Here is a 25,208-nt window from a genome sequence, read left to right as displayed (position 1 = left end):
TGCAGACGGGGGAAGTGAGTCCACGCCACTCGCCGTAGGGGTGGAGCTCCTGCACCAGCAGACCCCAGAGACAGGCATGTGGTGGTGAGAGGAGGCCTGGGAGGGTAAGCTGTTTGTCGCCTTCTGTGTGCACATGTACTGACAGCCTGAGGGAGGAACCCCGCAGTGGTGTGTGTCTAGCAGCGACCACCACGTTAAAGACAAGCGTTTTATTTTCACCACAAAGGAATGTCTTCTGGGAGCCCAAATGCTTAACAAGAAAGATGATTAATTAAAGCTAATATGGCTTCAAGAGGATGAAATAAGACTTCCGAGGTGGGCATGGTAGCCTGCTTCATTCCTAAATTCTGGGAACAGAGCTTCATTTACAAGGAGCCAAGGCTTTTTCTGTTTCTTTTTTTCCTTGCTAATCTTGCCAAATAATTCCAATATATGTTTATTTTGGATAGATTTTTTTCAGTGCCCTGATTTTATATACTGTTACGGTTCTCTTTTCATAATGAACATGTTCCTGGAAACTATAAAATCATCATTTTGTAAATTGCTTTACCTTTTAAATGCAAGAGACAGGTGCTATTAAATGGAAGGGAAGCACTCCTTCTGCCCAGCCAGGCTGTGTTTATCTGTTTTGTAAATTCACATTTGGAGCCTACATTGTCTTTAAGTTTAGCCCCCTTAGAATCGTATTTTTATGTGGTGCCTGACAATGCCTTATTCCTGACATCGCTCTCAGATATGCACACATTTCCCGTAATTGAGTGTTTTATGTAAAGTTGGTCCGTGCCGCTGAAATTGCATTGTGTGTAGGAAAGCACGGATTTTCCCTGCCATGCTAATTACTCACCTGCCTTGCACCTCCACAAAACCGGGCGTGCCCTCACGGAGGTTCTCAAACAAACCACCTGCTTGATGCTGGCTTGGAGCTGGTGGGCTCTCACTGGTTTCCGGGCCAGCACCTTCTCCAGCTGCATGTGCAGAGTAGACTCGGCCTCTGGTAGCCCTGGCTTCTTGCCTAGTGACATGAGCCTATGGAGCCTTGTGAAGGGCTTGGGCTGCTGGGCCATTCGCAGGCAGAGGAGAAGAGTGAGGAAGTTAACAGCCAATTTTCAAAGAACCACACAGACCTTGTCCTAGGAAGAGTGTAGCCTAAGGACCAGGAGCACAAGGCCCCAGCCCAGCTGCTGGTGCACAGCCCCTGGTGCGTGGATTCCCCTCCGCTGCCAGGGACACTGGGATCTAGATTACAGTTTATTATGTTCTCTGGGCGTATCTTCTGATAGGTTGATGCAGCCTCATTGCATAGGAGAGTAGATGCAATCCTGTTTTCTTAGCAGGCTTTCAGGACACTGAGGGAATATTTATGTAATAGGATGCAAAGTTGCTATGGAAAATACTATAGCAACCTAACATCTTTCCAGAGCCAGGCAGCCACTTGTAACAGCAATCTAAATTTACATTTATTTTAGTGTCATTTTATCGACACTCTTAGTATCTCATTCTGACAGGATGTTAAAATATGTTTTCAGGTTGTATTTGAGCAGAATTAACACTGTGCTGTTAGATTTTAAGTGCGGTTTTCACAACTTCTGAAAAAAAAATCAGAATATTTTTGAGGGAATTTAGATGACCTTATCTGGGTAAGTTTGTAAGTTTTCTTTCTCTTTCCTAAATGTAGGAAAGAATTCTTAGTAATATTTATTCCTAATTTTGCTTTTTAGTTTGTAAATAATAAGTAGGAATTTCTGATTGTGGAATAGGGGTTATCCTTTTCAACATTGACACAATTTGTCAAGTGCTCTTCTATAATTCTATTGGAGCTCATAGAAAACACTTTTAGTAGATCAGCTCACTGCCCTCCAGTAGCATGTAACATGTTAAACATAAATTCTGTTTTTCTTTTTCAAACTTTTTTTTTTTTTAAATTGATTTTGAGAAAGAGAGGAAGGAAGAGGGAGAGGGGGAGAGAAACATCAACATCGATAAGAGAGTGAAACATTGACTGGCTGCCTCCTGCATGCTCATTACCAGAGATCAAGCCCCAAACCCAGACATGTGCCAGACTGGGAGTCAAACCAGCAACCCCTTGGTGCATGAAATGATGCTTAACCAACCTAGCCACACCAGCCAAGGCAAACCTGTTTTTCATATAAAAATAACACCTGGTCATTTGGGAAGATCTAATAATGAATAATAAAGAAAGAAGAAAATAGCCCTGGCCAGATGGCTCAATAGGTTGGAGGGTCATCCCATAGACCAAAAAGGTTGCGGGTTTTATTCCCAGTCAGGGCACATACCTAGGTTGCACAGTCGATCCTGGTCAGGGCATATATAAGGAGGCAACCAACCAATGATGTTTCTCTCTCTCTCTCCCTTTCTCTTCCTCTCTCTCTAAATTCAATTTAAAAATTATCCTTAGGTGAGAACTTTTTTAAAAAAAGAAGAAAATAAAATTGTGTTAGTTACAGCACTAAAAAGACTGTGTGGTTTCTAATTTTTTTCTTCTGCACAGGTTAACTATGTAAGCATTTTTCTATGTATTTTTAAAGCTCAGACACAATAATTCTACGTGATTTTGTTTTCAGACAGATCTTCTATAACAAGTGAATTTTTAAGCTTTCTTTTTATATGTTAATGAAATAGAAAATTAGAGCAAATCATGTGTATCCTTTCAGGATCATGGGCTCTTTCACAGGAACCTATGAGAATTAATGCTATAATCTTTGAGGTGTTCAAAGTGGATGCCTAAGGTTATTAAAATCCTGAAAACTGGACCAGCCCTCCCAAAAGCATGTTCCAGATCCCTTAAATGTGAGTGTGGCAGAGAAGCTGTATATACCTAGCTGGTTGGTAGTGGAAAGAGAGCATCTACTGATTTTCCTCTGTACCTCTCCAATTACACCTTCAATTGTGACTCTAACACTGTGAAAGTGGGACACTGGCCAAAAGAATCAATACCAGACCATATTAAAACATATGTTGTGACCAACTTCTTAGCACACTGATGTACTTACTGTTTCTGAGCATCATTGTCCTAATTCTCCTCTGCTTTCATACTGCATTGTTCATCAAAGCACAGTTGGTGGCATAAAGCTATTATATCTTGATTCCTAATGCTGTTGCTCATAAGCTTCATTAATCAAAGACCTAAAGATGCTGGATTTATTGTATGAATATAAAAAGTGAGGACAGGAGAATGTCTTACAGAATTCCAATTAGTCATACACATTCAGTGCCACGTAACTAATGAAAAAAAAATAATTGAAAGAAATAATTACTTTCTCCCCTTTCTTAGAAATTCCACCTGCTGCTATATGATACTGATACAGCAGGTCCTCATATAACATCCTTTTGTTCAGTGCCATTTCATTATAATGTTTATGAGAAAAAAAATTGATTCCTGGCTGGAGTTACTGTCTGTGTGAAATTTGCACGTTTTCCCACATCTGCATGGGTTTCTCCAGTTTCTCGTTTCCTCCCACGTCCCCATGATGTCCAGGAGAGGTGAATTGGTTAAGTGTCTAAGTTGTCCCCATCTGGGCGATATGGGTGTCAGTGCGCCCGGTGATGGAATGGTGTCCTATCCCGGCCAGGGCTAGTTCCCACCTTGTGCCCTGAGCTGCTGGGATAGGCTCTGCAGACCCACCTCAACCCTTAACTGGAACAATGGGGGTTGGAAATAATGATCTTACTACTTGTCTTCATTAATCTTTCTTAAATGAATGTATGGCTTACATTTATTTCAATGTTTAATATTAGAAGTATTTAAGCTTAGAAGTTTGGTAATGTTTTTGTGACCAGAAATATGCTCCAGGAACTTAACTCCCATTTATATCAATTAGCCTATAGTCAAGTTGGTTTTGTCGTATATTGTTCCACCTAAAGTCACAGTTTTCAAAAACATATGGATTATGTTAAGTGAGGATTTAACTGTACTGAGAAGGCCTGGACATTGAAGTTTGCTAATTAAAAATTGTGATAGTAAGCCCTCCCATATCTAAATGGCTGAGAGACACTTCTCTCACTTGGGTGAATGTTGTTGATACCAGCGAGGTATAAGTACTCAGCAACTGTTCTCCCCAGTTCTAGGGCACAATGTGGAAGCCTTCTGGGAGGTGGCTAGAGAAAGGAAGTTATATTTGACTCCCATACTAGCAGAGAAGGAGGGACGGATGTTATAAGGCAGAGTCTATGCTATAGTGTTTCAGGCTGGGTGTTGCAGGTTCTTCAGTGAGCCCACAGTAACTTCTAGAGCTGCTGGGTCCCAGAGGCCCTAGCTCTCCACTTGGGCCATGTGGGTCCTTGCCACTTGACACAGTTACCTAACTCTCCAGTTATCAGAATTACTCTAGAAACATGTAAATATCTAACACCAGGGCACTGGTTAATTAATTATATGCCTGCTAGAGGCCTGATGCACGAAATTCGTGTAAGAGTAGGCCTTCCTTCCCCCGGTTGCCTGCACCGGCTTCCCTCTGGCACCCGGGACCCGCCCTTCACTCCTAGCACTTGGGACCCGGGATTCCCTCTGGCCGCTGGCAGGCACCTGGAACCCAGGCTTCCCTCGCAGTCCCGGCTTCGCCCGGAAGGACGTCAGGTCTAATTAGCATATTATGCTTTTATTATTATAGATATGCAGCCTTGAAATGAATCATGTTTAGAAAACTATATAATGGCATGAGAGAAGGTTCTTGATATATTGCTAAGTGATTGTTAAACAAGAAATAACTGAGGCTGCAAAGCAGTCCAAATCTTTGTGGGGACTTTAGGGATTCAAGAGGAACTGTGCTCTGAGGCTGGAGGAAAAGACAATGTTTATAAAAGTACAACCCGCAGGCTTATGTAGTTGATTTGAAAGAGTTATGGTTGGTATAGACAACAGTAACTAACATTAATTTATGTGGGATAGGTTACCATGCTGTTTGCTAGGTTGCAGTTCATAGAAGTAAGCCTCAGTCTGAGCATGGCAGCAGATGAAGCTGGTTGTGGTTGGCACCATCTAAGAGGCCAGGTGCCATACAGGTATGGATGTGCATAAGACCAACTGCCCCCATGGCCTTCTGTCTCCACCTCAGGACCCCTTGACATTAGCAACTCCATTTCAGATATTTCTGTTCACATAGTCAAAGCAGTTACAAATCAATGTATAGGCCATTCCAGTTGTGTGTTTGTGTATGTGTTAGACTCACAATTTGTATGTTAGGGGATAATCTGTAAAGATATAGGTCAAAACATTCTGAGTGATTATCTCTAGATGGTGTGAGAAAAGATGATTTTGTTTTCTTCTTTGTGCATCTCAGAAAAAGTTCCACAATATATACATGTATTGCTTTATTTTAATAATTAAGCTACCATAAATATTAATTTTAAATTAAGAGAATCTGGTAAAATTCTTAGTGATAGGGCAGTACTACCTGGCCATTTTCAATCATTAGGGACAGTCAAAAGTAGTAAAGAACAGTAACAAGTATCAGATGGACATTTACTGATTGCCTTCTTTTGCTTTAAACTAGGGAATTTCCACATTTAATTTACCATAATATGCTTACCTTCCTAGACCACGCTGTCTTACCATTTCCTATTTCAAGGGCTGATCATATTTGCATAACTATTTATTAAAGATCCAATAAATAATTCAAGTTCTAAACCAGACAGACATGTTGAGTTCTTACCCACAGAGATGGGCAATGATGAGTCTTTTCCGGCATAGAAGAGACCCTTAGGAATCATCTTGTGTAGCCTCCTCCTTTTTTCACAAATAGAAATATGAAGTCCCATGTTGAGAAATTTTATTTGTCCAAGATAGTAAGTGGAAAGTCTAGAAGTCAACACCAGTTTCCTTCATTCTAGGCCAGTGGGCGGCAAACTCATTAGTCAACAGAGCCAAATATCAACAGTACAACGATTGAAATTTCTTTTGAGAGCCAAATTTTTTAAACTTAAACTTCTTCTAACGCCACTTCTTCAAAATAGACTCGCCCAGGCCGTGGTATTTTGTGGAAGAGCCACACTCAAGGGGCCAAAGAGCCGCATGTGGCTCGCGAGCCGCAGTTTGCCGACCACTGTTCTAGGCTAATGACTTTTCTATGGCATGACTAATTTCATGGGAGAAAAGCTCCAGAATATTCCTGAAATGCCTTAAGTGGCATCATAAGAGTCAGTTGCCCAATAAAATCCACCAGGGACTTTGAATGTCTGCTATGTGTGTGGCACTATGGTGCCATTTGGAGGCAAAGGTATATTGGAGATGCTTATTACATGTTAACCCAAACAAAGCTGGCTGGGGCTTATGCTTAGTCTTTCCATTATTTTCTGTATTTTCTGCTAACTGGAGATTGGCTTCAACATAGGTGGTGTATCCAGAAACTGTTTTTAAGCTCATTCCAACTTTTAAAAATATTCAGGAAATTGGCACAATCCCTTTTCTAGTTGGGTGATATGTATTTTCTCAGAAACGATCTGCTCAATGGCTTTAGGCAAGAGAAAGAAGAAATGTGTTCCTTTGGTAAAGAGCACATTGTCACAACCCATGTTTACACTGCCTAACTCTCCAAAAAAAAAAGTAAATAAATAAATAAAAATTAAAAAAGGACATTTCTCAAAGCACAGGCATAGAGTTGATGGTTGATCTGCAATGATCTGAGCTACAGTACTAGCCTTTTGACTTCCCTTCTTTTCCCATGTTTCTTTGCATTCCCAGGGCCGGGGAGAGCCTACCTGCCCATCACCATTTTATTGACTCTCCATCTAACTTCAGCATTTAATTGAAGTGCTCTTCCTGCTTCCTGTTCCTGAGGCTATTCTTTATGAGATGTACCTCCCAATAAATCTTTAAAATAAGAATCTATGGGAGAAGATCTACAATAATATCAATCTTACTGAGATGCACAGACTCAGAGAAGATTTGGCCTGGAAGAGATCTTAGAAGTAATATGACCTCTCCCACCCCACCCCATGTTCTAAATTAATGAGAAAATGTGGGTGTTTTCTTTGTGTGTGTTTTGTGTTGTTGTTTTTATCCCCCACAATAATTAGTTTGAAGGCTGAAAAAGTTCTGCAAGTTTATAGTGGGTAATTTTTGTAATTACAAGTTTTCAGGCACAACTTATTTGGCAAATCTTTTGGAGATAGGATAAGGGATTTCATTCTTCCTTTAGTTATCTATCAGTCAGTTGTTTAAGAAATGTCTCCACCCGCTCTCCTAGACTTCGCTAGTGTAGTTTACATGATCTGAGCATCCTAGTCATTCATTTTTCTATCCTTAGCTCTTTTCCTCCTTGAGTTGTCTTAAGCAATGTCATAATATAAAGCAGTGATAAAACTAAAACAACAAATATCCAATGAATTCTCATGATGTATATGAGTACATGATATCATTTTACTTGCAGTGCCAGATTAAGGAAAAAATTAGCAAGTGAAGTCTTCTAAGACTAATATTCTGTTTTGATCTAAGAGTGTTGCTTATCTACTCTAAAAAAATCCTAGTAGCACATCATCAGAGTTCTCTCTGTTCTGGAATAGCATTGGGTCATGGTTTCATACAGTGCCTGCTCTCTACTCTCAGAAGTCTCAGCAAGACTAACAGATAAAGTCTACCATAAAAAAACTACGAGAGCTGAGAGTATCTGAGAAGTTGTATAAATCTGTTCCTCAGAACTCTGTCTTATACCTGGAGAAGGTTTGTTTTGTTTCTTTTTTTAATATATTTTTATTGATTTTAGAGAGGAAGGGAGAGGGAGAGAGAGATAGAAACATCAATGATGATAGAGAATCATTGATCAGCTGCCTTCTGCCACCCCCAACTGGGGATCGAGCCCACAATCTGGCCATGTGCCCTTGACTGGAATCGAACCCAGGACCCTTCAGTCTGTAGGCTGACGCTCTATCCACTGAGACAAACCAGCCAGGGCTGTTTTGTTTCTTTGAAAACATGCTGAGATGGGAAGACCTTCTACCCCATATGCTCCTTAAAGACTAGTTCGGGATCTTTTTCTCTCTAGCCAGTGCATTGCATTTTACACAGTAAGTGGACAAGAATTTGTTCAATGAATAGATAGGAAATTAAAACTAGGAAGAGCCCTAGCTAGTGGCTGAGTTGGTGGGAGCATTATCTGGTACATCAAAAGGTTGCAGGTTTGATTCCCGTCAGGGCACATACCTGGGCTCCTGGTTTGATCCCAGTTGAGACTCGTATGAGATGCAACCAATTGATGTTTTTCTCACATCAGTGCTTCTCTCTAACTTTCTTTCCCCTCTTCTCTATCTAAAATCAGTAAAAACATATCCTCTGTGAGGATTTTAAAAAACTAGGAAGAATTAAATTTTAATCTGTTGAAGGATATTTTTTTTCACTTTAGTCCAAAGGAAACACACACACACAACAACAACAACAACAACAACAATAACAACAACAACAAAACACTATCTACTTAATTGTCACAGTACTGACTGTTTTCCAGATGAGGACCCCAGGTATAATTAAAGCCCCACCTCTCTCTAATACCCTGTGGCCTCCTTCCAATATATAATCATGTCCACATGGCACTCTGAGGTCAACTGTACCAAAACGTGAGATGCTGATCGGCATCGCCATAGTTCCTCTCAGGTCTCTGCTCCTTAGAAACACCTCCTAGTCCCCAAACTACCACTGAGTCCAGTCTCTCCTCACTCCTCTGTGGAATTCTGCTCCACAATTAATTATCAGAGACTCTGTTACACTTTAGAGCAGGAAGAATGACATGTTCTCTCAGGTCATTAAAAGATGGGGGACTATGGCAAAGTAAAGGATGGAGCTAAAAGAAAAAAATTAGTAAGGTAACATTTGAAACTTTTTCCTCTAGAACTCGGTTGAGACTACTGCAGTTGGAAAATATATCTTGATTTATTTTATTTTATTTTTTTCAGTAATTGGAATTTATTAGGTCCTTTGGCTTTTGAAATAGAAATTAAAACTTAATTGGACTGTTTGCCCCTTCCATAGAACGTTTAGGCCCCAAGGAATAGTATAATTGATGCCAGATCATCAGCACCATGTTCACAAAGCACTTTATGTAAAACTATACATGGCACCTTCTCTCTCATGTTCAATAAAAAGCTAGTAACAAGAGAGCTGCTTTCTCAGAGGGATTCTTTTAACCTTTCAGAAATAAAATATTTCATGCTAATTCCTGCTTAATTGGGTGGAAGTCATTTCTTTAAAATCATTGAGCATAAGTTTGAAATCTGTTCCATCCCTGACCTCTTTAATTCAATCAAGGTCACCTCATAAACCTGCCCAAACAGCTCTATTTCTCACTTGGAAAAAGGGGTAGAGGTGTTTAAAAGCATTAGTGTTTGATTATTTGTGCTTAACTGGGGCTTTAGCACTTGCAGAGGGTTTTTAAGGACTTGCTAGTAAGAATAAATCATTGCTATCTGAAAATATATTCATCAGAAACCAAAAACAAATCATCTTAAGGAGCAAAGCAAAAATGGCTTTTTCTGGAGAACTGAGAGAGATTATCATGATCAATACATAGAGGGTTTTAATATCTCCCAGGGAAATATTGCTATAATTTAGCTATCAGACAGTTTTTCATTTATTTGTTTGTTTGTGTGGGTTTTTGATAATCCTCACCAGGGGGTACTTTTTCCATTGCTTTTCAGAGAGTGTGGGAGAGAAAGAGGGAAGAAGAGAGAGAGAAAGAGAAGCATCGATGTGAAAGACAGATTGGTTGCCTCCTGCACACGCTCTTACTGGGGCCAGGGATCGAACCTGCAACCCAGGTGTGTGCCCTTAACCAGGAATGGAACCAAGACCCTTCATTGTGTGGGCCAAGGCTCTAATCACTTAGTAACACCAGCCAGGGGCAGACAGTTTTTAAAATATGAGCATTCTCCCTGCCCAAGGACTCAGAGAAGATGAATGCTAAGTTTATGGAAGCAGGATTTTGTAGTACTCAGGCTCTGGGGATGAGAAGAAGTAATGAGAAGATGTGTCCTATTGAAGAATGTGAAGTGGAGCCAACTGAATGAATGAGAAGCTAAGAGTTCTGAAGTAAATTTTAAGAGACCTCATTCCCATTTTCTAGGACTGACTGGGGAATGTCAAGCTCTCCTGGAAGCTCTTTGGAAGAGAGGGTCATGTGGGTAGCCGCATCGTTAGAAAGGCTCTGAAAAGGTGGCCCACCTGAGTGAGAACTGGTATCCCTGGAAGAGAGAGTTTAGGGTCACTGAAAAGAGCAAAGAAATGAGTGAACCAGACAAGGTCAGAAGCCCCTTGAACCATTTTAGTTTTGTTTCCGGGGAGACTTGGCAAATGAGGTCTCTTCTCCAAGCCTCGGCAGTGACATAAGGCTCATCCCAGAAGAGTTTCCTCACGGTTGTAAGAAATAACCAGTTAAGGGATTCCGTGGCAGCTGCAAATTCCAGGCACTTTGGCAATGTTGAGAATTGACACTGGCGAGCATTAACAGAAGGTATAGATGAGTTGTTCCCAGCCTTGGCTGCACATGAGGCAGACCTGGGGAGCTACATACAAATACCAATGGCTGGGAGTTAATGCCCTGGCGGCTGTGTTATTCAAACGCCCCTCAGTGATTCTGGGGCACAAAAGATTGAAGACACTGGCATGTAACAGGAGGATTGATGGCTGTCAATAATAGGTTGGGAAGAAGGAAAAAAAAACACAGGTTGAGGTAAGGCAATAAAATATGAGAATGAGAGGAAAATAAAAATGGAGTAAGAGATAAAGTGGTATAGTGGGAAGGAAGTGACTGGCATAGGCAATAATAATAATTAAAAAAAAAAACAGAAGGAAGAAATGAAAGGGAGGTCGTTTTTTTAATTTAAGTATGACGTATGTGACACAGGTGGGGAATTCCCCGGATCCTGGGCGTGCCAGGGGCATTTGAAGTAGCCTGTGGTTAGTTGGGAAAAAGGCAACCTGGGAGGACAGAAGACATGAAGGTAGGCTGATGCAGAGACATGTGATGAGAACCAAGGACAGAATCCCTGTTTTTTTCTTTTTTTTCTGACTCTGGGAGAACAGCCAGGGACTGTTTGCTCATCTGTCAGTGGTGAGAGAGGGAAGCAGGGATGCGTGGACATATAACAAAGAGAAAAGACAGCAGATCTAGCGGCTGACTGGGGAGAGCTTGCACACAGGCCTGGCCCTGACTCCTCCTGTGAGAGGCTTGGTCCAGCGTGGTGAGTTCCCACAGACACAGCACTGCAGGGCCGCTCCTGGGTGCAGGCCACAGCCCGCTGCAGCAGGAACCTTCTCCAGAAACAGGGCTGCGAAGAAAAGTAATAGCCAACATCTAGGAGATCAGAACACTGTGTTTTGGAGAGACTGCGCTGAGGATTTCTGAAAGCATGCCATCACAGCATCCTCACAGGAGAGGCCGTGAGCGGCTTTCAGAGAGGAACAGGTGGGTAGATTAACGAAATGTAAGAAGGCAAGACAAGTGGCAGAGACTCCTAACGGCCATGTTGGATGGGTAAAAGCTGGAGAGGAGAGGGTCTTTCAATAACAGAGAAGCTGTTAGAAAAGCCTGAGAGAAAGCAGGTGTCAAAAAATAATGAAAGAATTCTAAGAGTGGAAGACGGTCATAAAGAAAGCATGAGGAAATAGGGATGGTTTTAAAAGGCTAGGCAGCCGTAAAAAAGAAGAATCTCTTACCCCTTGAGACAGCATGGCGGGACCTGGAGAGTATTGTGCTAAGTGAATAAGCCAGTCAGAGGAAGAGTATCACATTATCTCACTCATATGTGGAATCTAATGAACAAAATAAACTGAGGAACAAAATAGATCCAGAGACATAGAAGCATGCAACAGACTGACCTATTTCAGATGGGAGGGGGGCAAGAAGAGATTAACTAGTGAATGTATATGCATATATGCATAGCCCATGGACAGGCAATAGGGCAGGGAAGACCTAGGGAGAGGAAGGGGGCAGAGTGGAGGGAGTCAGTGGGGGCGGGGGAGATTGGAGAGGGACATCTGTAATACTGTTAACATTTTTTAAAAGGCTGGGAAGTGGTTCTAAAACTTCAGCATGCATTGGCATCATCCTAGAAATGTGTTGAAATGCATGTCCCTGGGCCACATTCCAAAGACTCGGGTTCAGAAATCTGGGATGGGATCAAGAAGTCTCATCTAAGAGATCCCAAGGTGAGACAGACAGGGGCTGTCTGTGGCACACACACTGGCATCTCCAGGCCACACCAGTGTCCTTCTACTTGGCTGCACATTTAGGGAGGATCTGAGTGGTAATGCCAGGCACACCTAGGCGTGCATAAATCACTCTCAACGTTGGTGCCAAGGATATGGGCAGGAGAAGGCTGCCGGGCAGCCTGTCCCTTCCCACCAAGCTTAAAAACCAAGTCTTGGTTCCCATTTAGACTAGACAGAGTTTATATAAGGCAACACCTGAAGCGGGGAAGGGGGGCTTTTCAACTCATCTTTGTTACCAGAATATTTGCTGTTTTACTATAAAGTAAAGACTTTGTGGGAAAAGTCACGGATCCTTGCAAATGGCAATGCCTCATACTGAGAACACACTTACTTTGGGGCTGACCCTCATTTCACATTTCAGGAAGTGGACGTTTTCTGTGGTAGCCACCAGTTTAGGACTGTGTGGGGGAGGTTTAGGGGGGTTAGGGAGAGTAGGAAAAATTACTTCCTGAGGCAAGATTTCCTGAAGAAAATTAGAAGTGATCTTTTGTTAAAAGGGAAAGAAACCTCCAAGTTAAAAGGAGGAAGAAGTGACGGTCTTAACATTGTCGGCAGATCATCTGAGAGGAGTAATTCCTTCAGGGGAAGGGTTGCTGTTCAAAGCTTTTCTCAATAAAGAATTATTTTTTGAAGAAGAAGAAGAGGAGGAGGAGGAGGAGGAAGAGGAAGGGGAAAAGAAAAGGGAAGGGGAGGAGGGGGAAAGGGAAGGGGGAAGGGGAAGAGGAGGAAAGGGAAGAGGAGGAAGGGGAAGAGGAAGAGGAAGAGGAAAAGGAAGAAGAAGAAGAAGAAGAAAAAGAAGAAGAAGAAGAAGAAGAAGATGAAGATGAAGAAGAAGAAGAAGGAGAAGGAGAAGGAGAAGGAGAAGGAGAAGGAGAAGGAGAAGGAGAAGGAGAAGGAGAAGGAGAAGGAGAAGGAGAAGAAGAAGAAGAAGAAGAAGAAGAAGAAGAAGAAGAAGAAGAAGAAAGAGGAGGAGGAGGAGGAGGAGGAGGAGGAGAAGAAGAAGAAGAAGAAGAAGAAGAAGAAGAAGAAGAAGAAGAAGAAGAAAGAGGAGGAAGAGGAGGAGGAGGAGGAGGAGGAGGGGGAAAAGAAAAGAAAAGAAAGAAAGAGGCTTCTCTCTTTGGACAAGGTCTATGACAACGCAGGGTGAAGTCTACAGAGCAGAGCCCACTGGTGGAGTGCTGTTCCCAAGGAGGGCCGGGGCCCAGGGCGGGGTCACCATGTCAGCGTGGATTTACCTTGGTCTAAGTCTGACTCCCTATAAAGAATCTTTAACGCCTCAGAGGGTGGAGGAAAAAGTAGTCCTGTACCTTGGAATTGGAAACAGGGATTGAAAGTGAAAAAGGAAACAGAAGTCTAATCAAAAGAAAGGTGTCCAGGCGATGCCCCTCTGCATGTGCCTGCCGCCTGGACCTGGGGCTCTTGGCGCAGCCTCCTCTCCTCAGCCTCACTGATCCTTGCCCTCAGCCTCGGCACTCTCCCAGGAGACTGCTGGGCCTCTGTGGATATGTCTCCGCTTGGGCGGGCAGCCCCACTCCTGCTTCCCCCAGCTGACTTCTGCTGCCCAGCCTCGCCTTCTTCATGAAAGAGCCCTCGCTCAGCTCTGCTTTCCCAGCCTGGAGCCTCCTCTCCCTGGATCCTACCACTGTAACACCCTGTGGGGAGAGCCCTCCCCCCCAGGGCAGTTCTCAGAGGCTGCCCCAGGCCCATACCTGTGTTGGGGGCGGGGGGGCACTTCTGAGGCCAGGTGGGAGCCGCTCTGAGCCTAGAGCAGGCACTTAGCTAAGGTTCCCAGGAGTCACTGCAGATGTGCTTCCCTGGGGTTAGGCATCCCTCACCAGCATAGCGCCCTGCAGCGACCTTCTAAATGGCAGAGGCATCCTGCTGTTGGAAGCCTATTTCCTTCCCCTCTTTCCTCTGAGGACAGTGGGGGCAGATTCGGGAGGCATCTGACGATAATGTCAATGGAAAAGTGATAAAGCGTGATGTGAATTCTCAATAGTGTCAGTAGCCCAGAAGCAACTCAGTGGCTGCCTCTGTGCAGACCACTTCATTAGGAAGAGCTGTGTGGAAGGAGGGCAGAGGATTTTTTTCCGAGTCGCCTGCTGTTGGTTGTGCCTTCAGACTAACATTTAAGCCATTATAATAACAGGATCTACTTTACCTGCACTCTCCAAATTACCCTCATTCCATTGGTCTCACGCAAAGAAGGAAAACAGACACTGCATTGTGCTTCTGTTTAGCTCTCCCCAATAATAACTAATGTGCAGACTGTAATACACACTGCAAGTATAAAATGCTATGTCAATGCTAAGTTGTAATAATAATCATCCTGCAACAATATAGCAGAAGGAATTTCCATGAGCAATTTGAGTAAGATTGCTGTATCAGTGGTGAGACAGGTGTTACTGAAACACAGATCGATTGTGGTTCGTGGATACCATACAAGGCTATCTAGCAGGAGACCGGCCATGCTCAGGCACCTCACGATGCTTCCCAGATCAGAGCCTGGATGCTGGGAGCACCGAGCAACCGAGGGGCGACTGAGGGACGACTGAGGGACCGCAGCCCCAGGAGCCAGTGCTTCACCTCATCATCTGAGGGTAGGGCTGCACCTTCCTCAGCCCCTTCAGACCTTGGGGCCGGACCTGTGTGGGCAGAGGGGTTTCTGCCGCCTTTACTCTAACTAAAGGCGCAGGACACTTACAGAAGCAGAACGTAGGTGAGGAGGCAGTTGGTAGGCACTCTAGGTGCTTCCAGAGTCCCAAGAGCAGCATGAGTCCTGGGACACAGCTCTCCAAATGGAACTTAGGAACTGCTGAGGCTCCTGAGCTCAGCAGTTACTGGCTATCAGCGTGGCTCCGTAGAGACCGCGGGGCAGAAGAAGGGATCCCTGAGTGGCTCCTGTCAGCCTCAGGCAGCCAGACAGGTGGGTTTAACCTCTATAGGGACCATTTCCGAATTTCTCCTGCAGTAAACATATTCGTGTTTGTCTTAAAGGGGGAGGGGGCATCCTCTCTGCTTTCCTAGCAGAACCTCCCTCCAGCAGAACACTTCCCCAGACAGAGGCAGGGATGGAGTTTCCCTCTGCAGGAGCAAGTTAGCCATGCAGAGGGCCCTGGCTCCCTTCCCTCCTGAGCCGCTGCGTCCACCTGTCCCAAGGCCCCGATGCAGAGCATCCTAGTTTAGGCTCTGGAGTCACACGTGCTGAGTGCAAACCCTCCACCCAGCATCAGCCTGTGCAACTCGTGTCTGCAAACTCGGTCTCATCAGCTGGAAATGGAAATGCTAATTCCTGCCTGATGATTCTGTGAGGGTGCAAACGTTTCACATTACCTGGCACATAAAAATATTAGCTCTTATTGCCACTATTACTATTACTACTGCTGCTATTGCTGCTGTTATTTGGGGAAAACAGAGTAGTGGCTTTTTGCCCAAATCTCCTCCTCACTCCCCACGGAGGTGCTCAGGGCACCAGGACAGGGCTGACATAGGACCGCCCTCAGGGTGCAGAGCATGGAGCAGGGGTCCATACAAAAGAAAGTCAAGGAATGAAACCAGAAGGACAAGCCAAGCACATAGTTTCCTTCAGAAGTAGTTGCCCAAGTAAGCCACCAGAGCCGCGGTCCCGGAGCCAGGTAACAGCGGGAGCAGTGGTTCTCAGCGTCCTCTGGCACCACCAGCGGCAGCACCACCTGGGACTCGGAGGAATGCAAATTCTCAGGCTTCATCCCAGATAAACCATACTGTACCGCCCAGAAATACGTGCTTCAGCACGCCCACCAGCGGAGTCTGATGTGCCAATATCTAGGGAACACTGGGTTAGAACAGTGGTCGGCAAACTCATTAGTCAACAGAGCCAAATATCAACAGTACAACGATTGAAATTTCTTTTGAGAGCCAAATTTTTTAAACTTAAACTTCTTCTAACGCCACTTCTTCAAAATAGACTCGCCCAGGCCGTGGTATTTTGTGGAAGAGCCACACTCAAGGGGCCAAAGAGCCGCATGTGGCTCGCGAGCCGCAGTTTGCCGACCACGGGGTTAGAATAACACCACTGTTTTATAAGTAAGTCCCGAATCTTCAGTGGCTTAGCAAGCGTACGTTTATTTCATGGGCACAGAAGACTCCAAAACGGATATTCTTGATCTGTGGGCACCTGTCCTCTGAGTGGTGATTCAGAGACCCAGGCGCATGCCAGCAATAGGGAGAGAACTAGGGATTGAACAGAAGGCAAAGGTCTCTCCCTTCAGGCTCCACTGGTGAAAACTAGTCACACGGTGACCCCTGAGGCACTCACCTCTCAAGAGCAGCACTGCACTGAGAAGACCGTCTCTGCCACAGAAGACCACCTGGAGACCCCGTGCCCTGCCGGGAGAGAAGGCTGCAGCGAGGCCTGCAGCCTGGAGTGTCTCTAAGTCATCAGGCCACCCAGGCCGGAAGGCGAGCAGATACCCCGGGGATACCTTCAAGGCCTCAGAGCCATCCAGTCATCCAGGGTTCTGGACCTGCCAGCACACCCCCTCTCTGGGCAGCAACCGATGAAATCCTCGGAAAGGACTTTCCTGGCACATGGGAAAGCAGCACAGTTTAGCCGCATCCCTGGGCATTCCACCCACATTCCAGAAGGACATCTGGCAAAGCAGAGGGAAGATGTTAAACACAGAGTTCCCCAAAGACACAAAGACAAACTGTTCTTGAGAAATCTCGATATTGTTAGAAACAATTTGTTAAAGCGTTTTATTAGTTAGTTACCTCTTGCCTGAGCATGAAAAAGATATTAACATACTATTAGCTTACTGGGACATAACCCAAAATAACTTACATTTTTCATTTAGTGCTAATTATTTTTCTGAGGCTGGCTCAGCCCGGTAAGAGAGAGATTTCAAGGCTTTCATCAGATTATTTACTTAGAGAAGTTATGCATGCCCTTATCTGTTTCCATAGAAACACACATAAGTAATACAAGAGACAGAGGAGGAGGTCGCTTTGACCATAATTAATATAAAGGATAATGGTTTATGTGGCATCTAGGAAAGAGTACAGTGAGGTGACGTAATACCTTTAAAACCCCTTCTTCAGCAGTGTAATTTAACCTTTGGATCAATTTTCATACTAGTATCACTTTGGTAATTTTAGTAATCTGGTGCTAATTTTTAAAGTGTAATTTAATCTTGTTTAGCAAAGCTTTTTCAATGTTGTTATTTCATTTTATTCAATCCAAAAATTTCAGTAGCAGTTTTTCTAAGGTCCTGGGTGAGTCTACAGCGATGGCTGCCCTGCCTTACTTACCCTGGTGTCTGCCACAGCTCCTCGCACCTGCTTCTGGATCAGTGGTAGATGGTGAATGATTTATGATAATCCAGAGGCATCACCACACTCAGCAGCTCCTTTAAAATCGCCAAAGGAAGATTTAATTATGTTCAGAAGAGTTTACATTTAAAGTGTCGTATTGTATGGTTTTTTTTTTTAAATTGAAAATCAGTCATCCACATGTGGTAGCTGTTAGCTAAATATTCCTTTTATTAGAACACAGTGCACTCCTTGGGGATTCTTACAAAAAGATGCATACCATAGTTTATGTTTAATCCTTAAGCTTATTTGAATAGTGGATTTATTGTGCAGTCTCTCAAGGGTAAATTTTACCATGGAAGCTTCATTACACATTTTTCAAAACCATTTAATTTAATACAGTGTCCCAGAAAGAACTAAAGAGAAATGAATGAGTGGACCTTTTAAATTTCGGAATTTTTAATACACTGAGAAATTATGTTGGTTAGAAATTAATAGGATTTTGTTTCTTTTAGAGCTCCGGTCCAAGAAACATAAAATAGCTTCCTCCGGGGTGGAGTCAGTGTTGGCTGCAACATGATGCTGAATAATGTTTACAAACAGGTGGCCTGGAGTTAAGTGGAGTCAATATACAATTTCTCACCCTTTAGAAGATAACCATTTTGCTGCCACATGAGTAACCACATTTTTTTAAATATCTTGCTTGAAATCATTTAATCAAGAATGTAAATCAGTTATATGCCCAATTATAAAAACATTGATGCGATTGGCTATGGCATTGATTTGGGGGGGAGGGGGCGGGGAGGCGTGGAAATAGGGGGCAGGGTAGAGGAGGTAAAGGTGTTGGGTTTTTTATATAGACAATGATATCACATTCTAATTCCAGAATTGCAACAACATTGTATCCTGCTTGGCAGGCACAGTGGTCACTTGGCTTAGCCAAGAATAAGAACTGTCAGTAGTGCCACTTCACAGGCTTATAAGAGAACCCATAAAATAATGGATGGCGCACTCTCCTATACATATTATGTTCAGATAATTTATTTAAATAATGTTGCTGGCTCATGCTTTATAGCTGCTTGGAATTTGCTACACAGATTTCAGCATATCGTGCAGACTATGCAATTCATTTGGAAAATGTAATTTTCATCCCTGCATACTAATCGATTTCTTCACAAACACCTGCTATCAGTTATGATAATAAAAATGCCAGTCTGAATTGAGAAAGGGCCAAATAGAGCTTCCTAAGGAAATGACTTAAGTGTCTTTGAATGCTGCTAAATGTAGTAATGTGCTTATGTAGTGCCAACACTTTCTTCATCATTTGCATTTTCTGTAATTTTGTCCTATTACAACATCCCTCTCTCCAATGATGCCTCATAACTATTTCCTTATGGATTGGGAAACTGAATTGTCAGGAGTTGGTGTCTCAGGGTGTGGACAAGGTCTGAAGTTGGGCTGCCCAGAGCCAAAACACACTAGCTCATGTTCCTGGGTGTACCCTGGGCCATTTCTGGTTTTCTCAGTCCCTGAAAACTCTAAAATCAGCTGATCCTTAGTTTCACTCCCACATATACCCCAAATAGAATTTCCCTTATTCATTCACTTCAGCTTCCAGTTCATCCCACGACCAGCACCAAACTAATTATCCTCAGTCACCAGTTTCCTCACGGCTCCCCCTGCCCGAGCACCGTCAGTCCTTCTCACTTGGTCACTCCAGTGAGCCCAACTCTGCATTCTTACTCCTGAGCCTCCGTCCTCTCTCATCACCTGACACCGTTTACCTGTCTCTTTCTGCTTCCACACAGACCCTTCCCTGTTTTGTCAACCTTCCCCGGCTTCCTGCCCCAAATACTCGCTCCTCAGTCCTGGTCTCTGGACTTTTGCTTGTGCTTCGGCCCCTGACTAGCTGCCCTTCCCAATTCTTGGCTTTCATCCTTCTAAGCCACTTTGATGATTCCAGCCTGCATTTTTCCTTCTCTTCTCTGAACTCCCATTGGTGATTCCCTTGTTACATCCCTTGATACTAAGTTGCTTGTTTACTCATTCAGCCAACATTTATTGAGTGCTGACTCTATGGCAGGCAGCAAACTGCCCTCTCTTCCTTTGAATGTGTTAGTTTCATTCAAATGTGTCACTTTCTATTACATTTTAAGCTCCTTCCAAGAAGAGATATGTTTTGTCTCCTTTTCCTGATCCAAGATGCCCAGACAGGTCTGGGCACAGAGTAAGTATGCAGTAAATGATTGTTGACTAATTGATCCCTAATGGCTGGCTGGGGGTAGGGAATTTTCTGGTTAATTGCATGTTCTATTTGATTAGTAATTTAGTGTTTACTATACATAGATTATCATTTTGAAAAGCAGAATACCGTAAAACACTCAACTGTAAGACTATTAGTGACATAAATTGATGTTTGCTATTTGAGGAGAGAATGCAGCGGGTGTCACAGCGCTCGGCACACACCTGTCATCCTTGTACTGTGAGGGGCAGGTAGAGCCTCTGGGAGGCTGCTCTCTGATTGGGATCGGGGTGGTGGTGGCAGTGAGCACGGACTGAGAACCAGCTGTGCAGTAGGTCCACACTATGCCCCACAAACGTCTAGGCAGAAGTTACTGATAACAAGCTTTTACATTTCTCTCTCACTTGTCTCTTGCTTCCAAGAGTAGAGAATGAATTTTCTGTGGGAGCAAGAAAAGAGTGTGGAAAACTGGTGGGAGAGGGAAAGGGGAGAGTGCAAGACTGGTTTTGAACAATCTGGTAGGAACTGAACACATCTGGACGGCACAGCAGCCCAGTGACTGAAAGCGAAGTCGGAGCCAGCAGCCTGGGTGTGAACGCTGTGCTGCTTACACTGTGGGACTGGACAGGTTCTCTGACTTTCCCATCCCTCATTTTTCTCATCTGCAAAGAGTGGGATAACAGCAGCACCGGCATCGCAGGCTTCGTGGGGGGTAGTTGTAAAAGTGAGTCAGTTCATCGGAAGCTCAGGGCCCAGTGTCCATTATATGGTGAGTGTTCAGCAAGCTGTTACTCATACTGGAGAGACCACGAAGCAATTAGCTGGAATGTGGGGAAGAGTTCCCCATCCTTAATTTTCTCTTTGATGATTCATTCTCCGCTTTTATTCAGGCTCGTTGTTTCTGAAGCCTTGATGTGTATGAGCCTGAGTGAACTGTCTCGGTTTCTCAGTAGATGGAGATGTGACTGAGGCCTGGATCTACATACAGAGAACTTTAGGTTTCAGGGAGGAGTATTTGCGGACCCACTCAGCCTTGTGGAGAAAAAGCGGCTTAAACTGTTGGTAAAGCAGATGGAACTAGGTTACCATTCTGATAGGAATTAGAACAACTTGCCCCAGCAGTAGAGCAGGCAGATGGTGTGCAGATAAACCCACCCGCCCCTGGGCTGCTGCTGCCGCCTCTACCTGTGCAACCGCCAATGGTGTGAGAGAAGGCGGCGCTGTGAGGAGCTGAGCAGCCCAGCAGAGGGGAGAGGGCGCAGGGTGTGGATGGGGCTGTTGCCTGGGAGGCAGAACACTGCCCTCGCTGAGCAGCACATACTGACCTTCGAGAGGGTGCCTAGATAGGGGGAGAGGTCATGAGACAAAACTTTGGGAGACATTAATCCTATGCCCACAGTAAACATTCCTATGTAAGACAAGACAAGTAGAATAGATGAAAATTGCAAAAGAAATGATGCTCACCCACTGCAGAGAGCCCTGGAATAAGGCGTTTTGGTTTTCCTTCTGAGCTGGGGCCAGCTGTTAAGAGTTTGGGTGAGAGTCCCTTCCCATAGAAGGCCCCGTCAGTCTAAGCAGGAAGGTAACTCACCTGAACTCATTGTTTGCCCTCCAGCCCTGGCGGCTCAGGCCTACGCCCTGAAAGAGGAGAATGACAGTCTCCGCTGGCAGCTGGATGCCTACAGGAATGAGGTGGAGCTGCTGAAACAAGAAAAAGAGCAGCTTTTCCGAACAGAAGACAACCTCACCAAGGACCAGCAGCTCCAGTTCCTGCAGCAGACCATGCAAGGCATGCAGCAGGTACCGGCCCAGGCATGTTGTTGTTGTTGTTTGGTTTTGTTTTTTAGAAAAGGGATGTGTGTAGTCAGTAGAAGTGCAATGAGAGCCATTTGCAGGACAGGTGAAGGAGAAGAAATGACAACTGAAAAGTGAAGTTGCTAGGACAGGAACGTGTGATGACTATGTGTGGGAGGGTAGAACCTGGCGAAAACCCCAGATAAAGAAATTATGTTGAGAAAAGCACCCTCGAGGTAGGAAACACAGGAAGAAAATCTAGGCGATGGAAAGGATTGCATATGACATTGAGCCTCGCAGCAAATGGTCAAAAAATCCTGATTGTGACACAAGTGCTTTGTAATCTCAGAAGTTTTAAATTAAAAGCATGCTGACTGATTTACAGAAGCATGGGGAGTTTATTTTCAAGATCAATGAAAACATAAGCTACATTGTTTCCACTTCTTCTGGGTTATACATGGGATCTAGTCAGGTTCCATGAGCACACTATATTTAAGACATACTTGTTGAAGGGAAGGATGAAGCACTGGAATTTGGGGGAACTGGCAACTTCAGAAATAAGTCAGTATGTGTGCTTTTGTTAATGAATTCCAGATACCTTGCAAGTTTAATGTGTATTTCCAGCAATTACTAGAAGGAGGCAGATACTGTGGGCTTCTAAAGAAGGGGATGGAACACAGACTGTGGGAAATGAGGGGTTGAAGAGAGGGGAAAGCTGAGCCCTGGCAGTGGGGGAACCAAATCAAAGATTCACAGCTGGATTTATATCTGAAAACATCAATTGATATCTGATACACTTAGGGTGTTTGGACCTTTGAGTTATCATAGAATAATATAGCACAAAATATCATCATACATGGGCATTTTTTTTTTACCCCTCTGAATATGTAAATCTAACCATTCTTTCCTGGCAAAAAGAGATTGCTTTTATTTAAACAAGGGAAATATAAGTAGGATAATGGGAAATTAAATCCTGTATAATAAAAGGCTAATATGCAAATCGACCGAATGGCAGAATGACCAGTTGCTATGATGTGCACTGACCACCAGGGGGCAGACACTCAGTGCAGGAGCTGCTCCCTGATGGCGCACTCCCACAGGCGGAGTGCCGCTCAGCCAGAAGCCGGGCTCACGGCTGGCAAGCACAGCAGTGGCAGCAGGAGGGGTTACAGGATTAAGGGGCCCCTGCATTTCGGTGTAACCTCAGCTTAACTAATGGCATCTGTGATGACTCTTTTCAAGTAAGGTTACATTCTAAGGTGCATGGGGTTGGAACTTCACCATATAAATTTTGGTGGGAGAATATACAGTTCAATCAGTAACAATCACATAGTATATATGTAACCGAGACCAAGGTTTGGCTACCTGCTGCCACAAAAGCCAAACTTCTGAGTCAGGTGCTTGTGAAAAAGGAAAAAGGTTTGTTCAGGGGCTGACCCTCTGGAAGATGAGGGAGTCTTGTCCTAAAGCCATCTTCACATGTCAGTGCAAGCAGAGGTTTTTATAGAGAGGAAGAAGGAAAGCAGAACAAAGAGATAAAAGGGAGAGGGTTGAAAAGGTCTCTGCATGCAGACCAGCGGAGTCCACTCCAACAAGGACCTCGAAACTGGTCAAATGAGGGTCTGTTGTGAGTCATCCTGGTTTTCATTACCCTGATTTTCATTATCCTGGTTTTATGTCATTTTGGTTTTATGGTTGAAGATCAGCAATTCTCCTAGAACTAGGATGACTGAAGGTTAGAGTCTGTATCTTCTGAAGTTAGTTCCTAGGATCCTTATACAAACACTAGAGGCCAGGTGCATGAAATTTGTGCACAGAGCGGGGTTTCCCTCAGCCAAGCCTGCACCCTCTCCAATCGGGGACCCCTTGGGGGATATCCAACTGCTGGTTTAGGCCCAATCCCATAGGGATCTCTCTCACAATCTGGGACCGCTGGCTCCTAACCGCTCACCTGCCTGCCTGCCTGATTGCCCCTAATTGCCTCTGCCTGCCCACCCCTAACTGCCCTCCCCTGCTGGCCTGATCTCGCCCCCAACTGCTCTCCCCTGCCAATCTGATCTTACCCCCAACTGCTCTCCCCTACCAATCTGATCTCGCCCCCAGCTGCCTCTGCCTGCCTGATCTTGCCCCCAACTGCCCTCCCCTGCTGGCCTGGTTGCCCCCAACTTCCCTCCCCTGCCAGTCTGATCTCACCCCCAATGGCCCTCCCCGGCTGGCGTGATCTTGTCCCCAATTGCCCTTCCCTGCCAGCCTGATCTCACCTCCAACAGCCCTCCCCTGCCAGCCTGATCTTGCCCCCAACTGCCCTCCTTTGCTGGCCAATTTGGTTCTGATTGGTCGGTTTCTATGCCAGTCAGCATCAAAAGCTCCGCCTCCTAGGCAGCCATTGGCTCCTCACACTTCACCCAGATTTGGTTCTGATTGGTTGGTTTCTATGCTATTCAGAGTCTCTGGGCCTATCAATGGGGCCTGATCAAAAAGGCGGGGCTTATCAGCTGCCCTGGTGGAGGCCTAGAGAGAAATGGAGGCATGGCTGCTGGCCAGACTGGGAGAAAAAGAGAGGGGCAAGTCCTGATCAAAAGTTGCCACAGAGGCAATGGATCAGTCCCTGTTTCTCTCTTCAGGCCTCTCTCTGGCCCTGATTTGCAGCCCCCTCAGCAGTCAGTTTTGGGGCACCATTTTACAGAAGAAGCCATGGCAACCCAGCACTGACTGCAGGACTGACTTCTGGTTGGTCGAGCCTCAGTCATTACCGGATGGTACAACCCAGGGTTTTTATACATTATGATGCTGTTTATCTACAAGCTACATATTAGTCAGAGTCAGCATTTACAGAAACAACATCAAAAGAATATTAGGGTGGCTTACAGATAGTAATGGAGGAATGAATGGACAAAGACACAGAAGCAAGAATTAGCAATACAGTTCCTCATGTTGTGGTAACCCCCAACCATAAAATTATTTTCGTTGCTACTTCATAACTGTAATTTTGTTATGAATCGTAATGTAAATATCTGTGTTTTCCGATGGTCTTAGGCGACCCTGCTAGCGGTTCTCAACCTGTGGGTCGCAACTCACAGGTTGAGAACCACTGCTGTAGAGCCTAAGACCATCAGAAAACACAGATATTTACATTACGATTCATAACAGTAGCAAAATTACAGTTATGAAGTAGCAACGAAAATAATTTTATGGTGGGGGTCACCACAACATGAGGAACTGTATTAAAGGGTCGCGGCATTAGAAAGGTTGAGAACCACTGCTCTAAAACCTACTCTCAATCTATCTGCTGTCTACTTTTTAAATTAAAAAATCATGATGTCATGGGAAAGTCAATAGGTAGAGAAGGGGTTAGCCTCCCACATGTCATTGTTTTAGCAATCCATGTATGGGAAATTATTTCTGTTATAAACAAAAGGGAAAAAAAAGTTTCCACAGCCTTAGAACTAGCATAGAAATTTTAGAATTAACTTCAAGTTTAGCCAAAAAGTTTCTAACCTTTCTTCTTTCAATTCCTTAAGTAAATGTTCACTAGCATCACAGAGTATCTCTTATGTTCATGAAGAAAACATGGGCAAGGTCCCTAAAAATGAAAAGTCCTTGGGTGATTTTGTCAGGTTGTTTCTCACTCTACCCCTACATTACATGTGAGTCATAATTTATTATTAG

At 44.3% G+C, this 25,208-nt stretch overlaps 1 protein-coding gene across 5 annotated transcripts in view; it reads left to right on the top strand.

Moving 5' to 3' along the window:
* ENOX1 (ecto-NOX disulfide-thiol exchanger 1) overlaps positions 1-25,208 on the top strand; it is a 598,797-nt gene that overhangs the window by 485,126 nt on the left and 88,463 nt on the right. For all 5 annotated transcript variants that reach the window (XM_080662707.1, XM_080662709.1, XM_080662706.1 and 2 more), the window contains one exon: positions 21,361-21,545. In XM_080662707.1, coding sequence (XP_080518833.1) covers positions 21,361-21,545 — 185 coding nt within the window. The remainder of the gene's footprint in view (positions 1-21,360; positions 21,546-25,208) is intronic.

Source organism: Plecotus auritus (assembly GCF_963455305.1).
Source record: "Plecotus auritus genome assembly, chromosome: 3".
In the NCBI taxonomy this organism is placed as follows: Eukaryota; Metazoa; Chordata; class Mammalia; order Chiroptera; family Vespertilionidae; genus Plecotus; species Plecotus auritus.
This window is presented reverse-complemented; position numbering and strand designations above follow the sequence as displayed.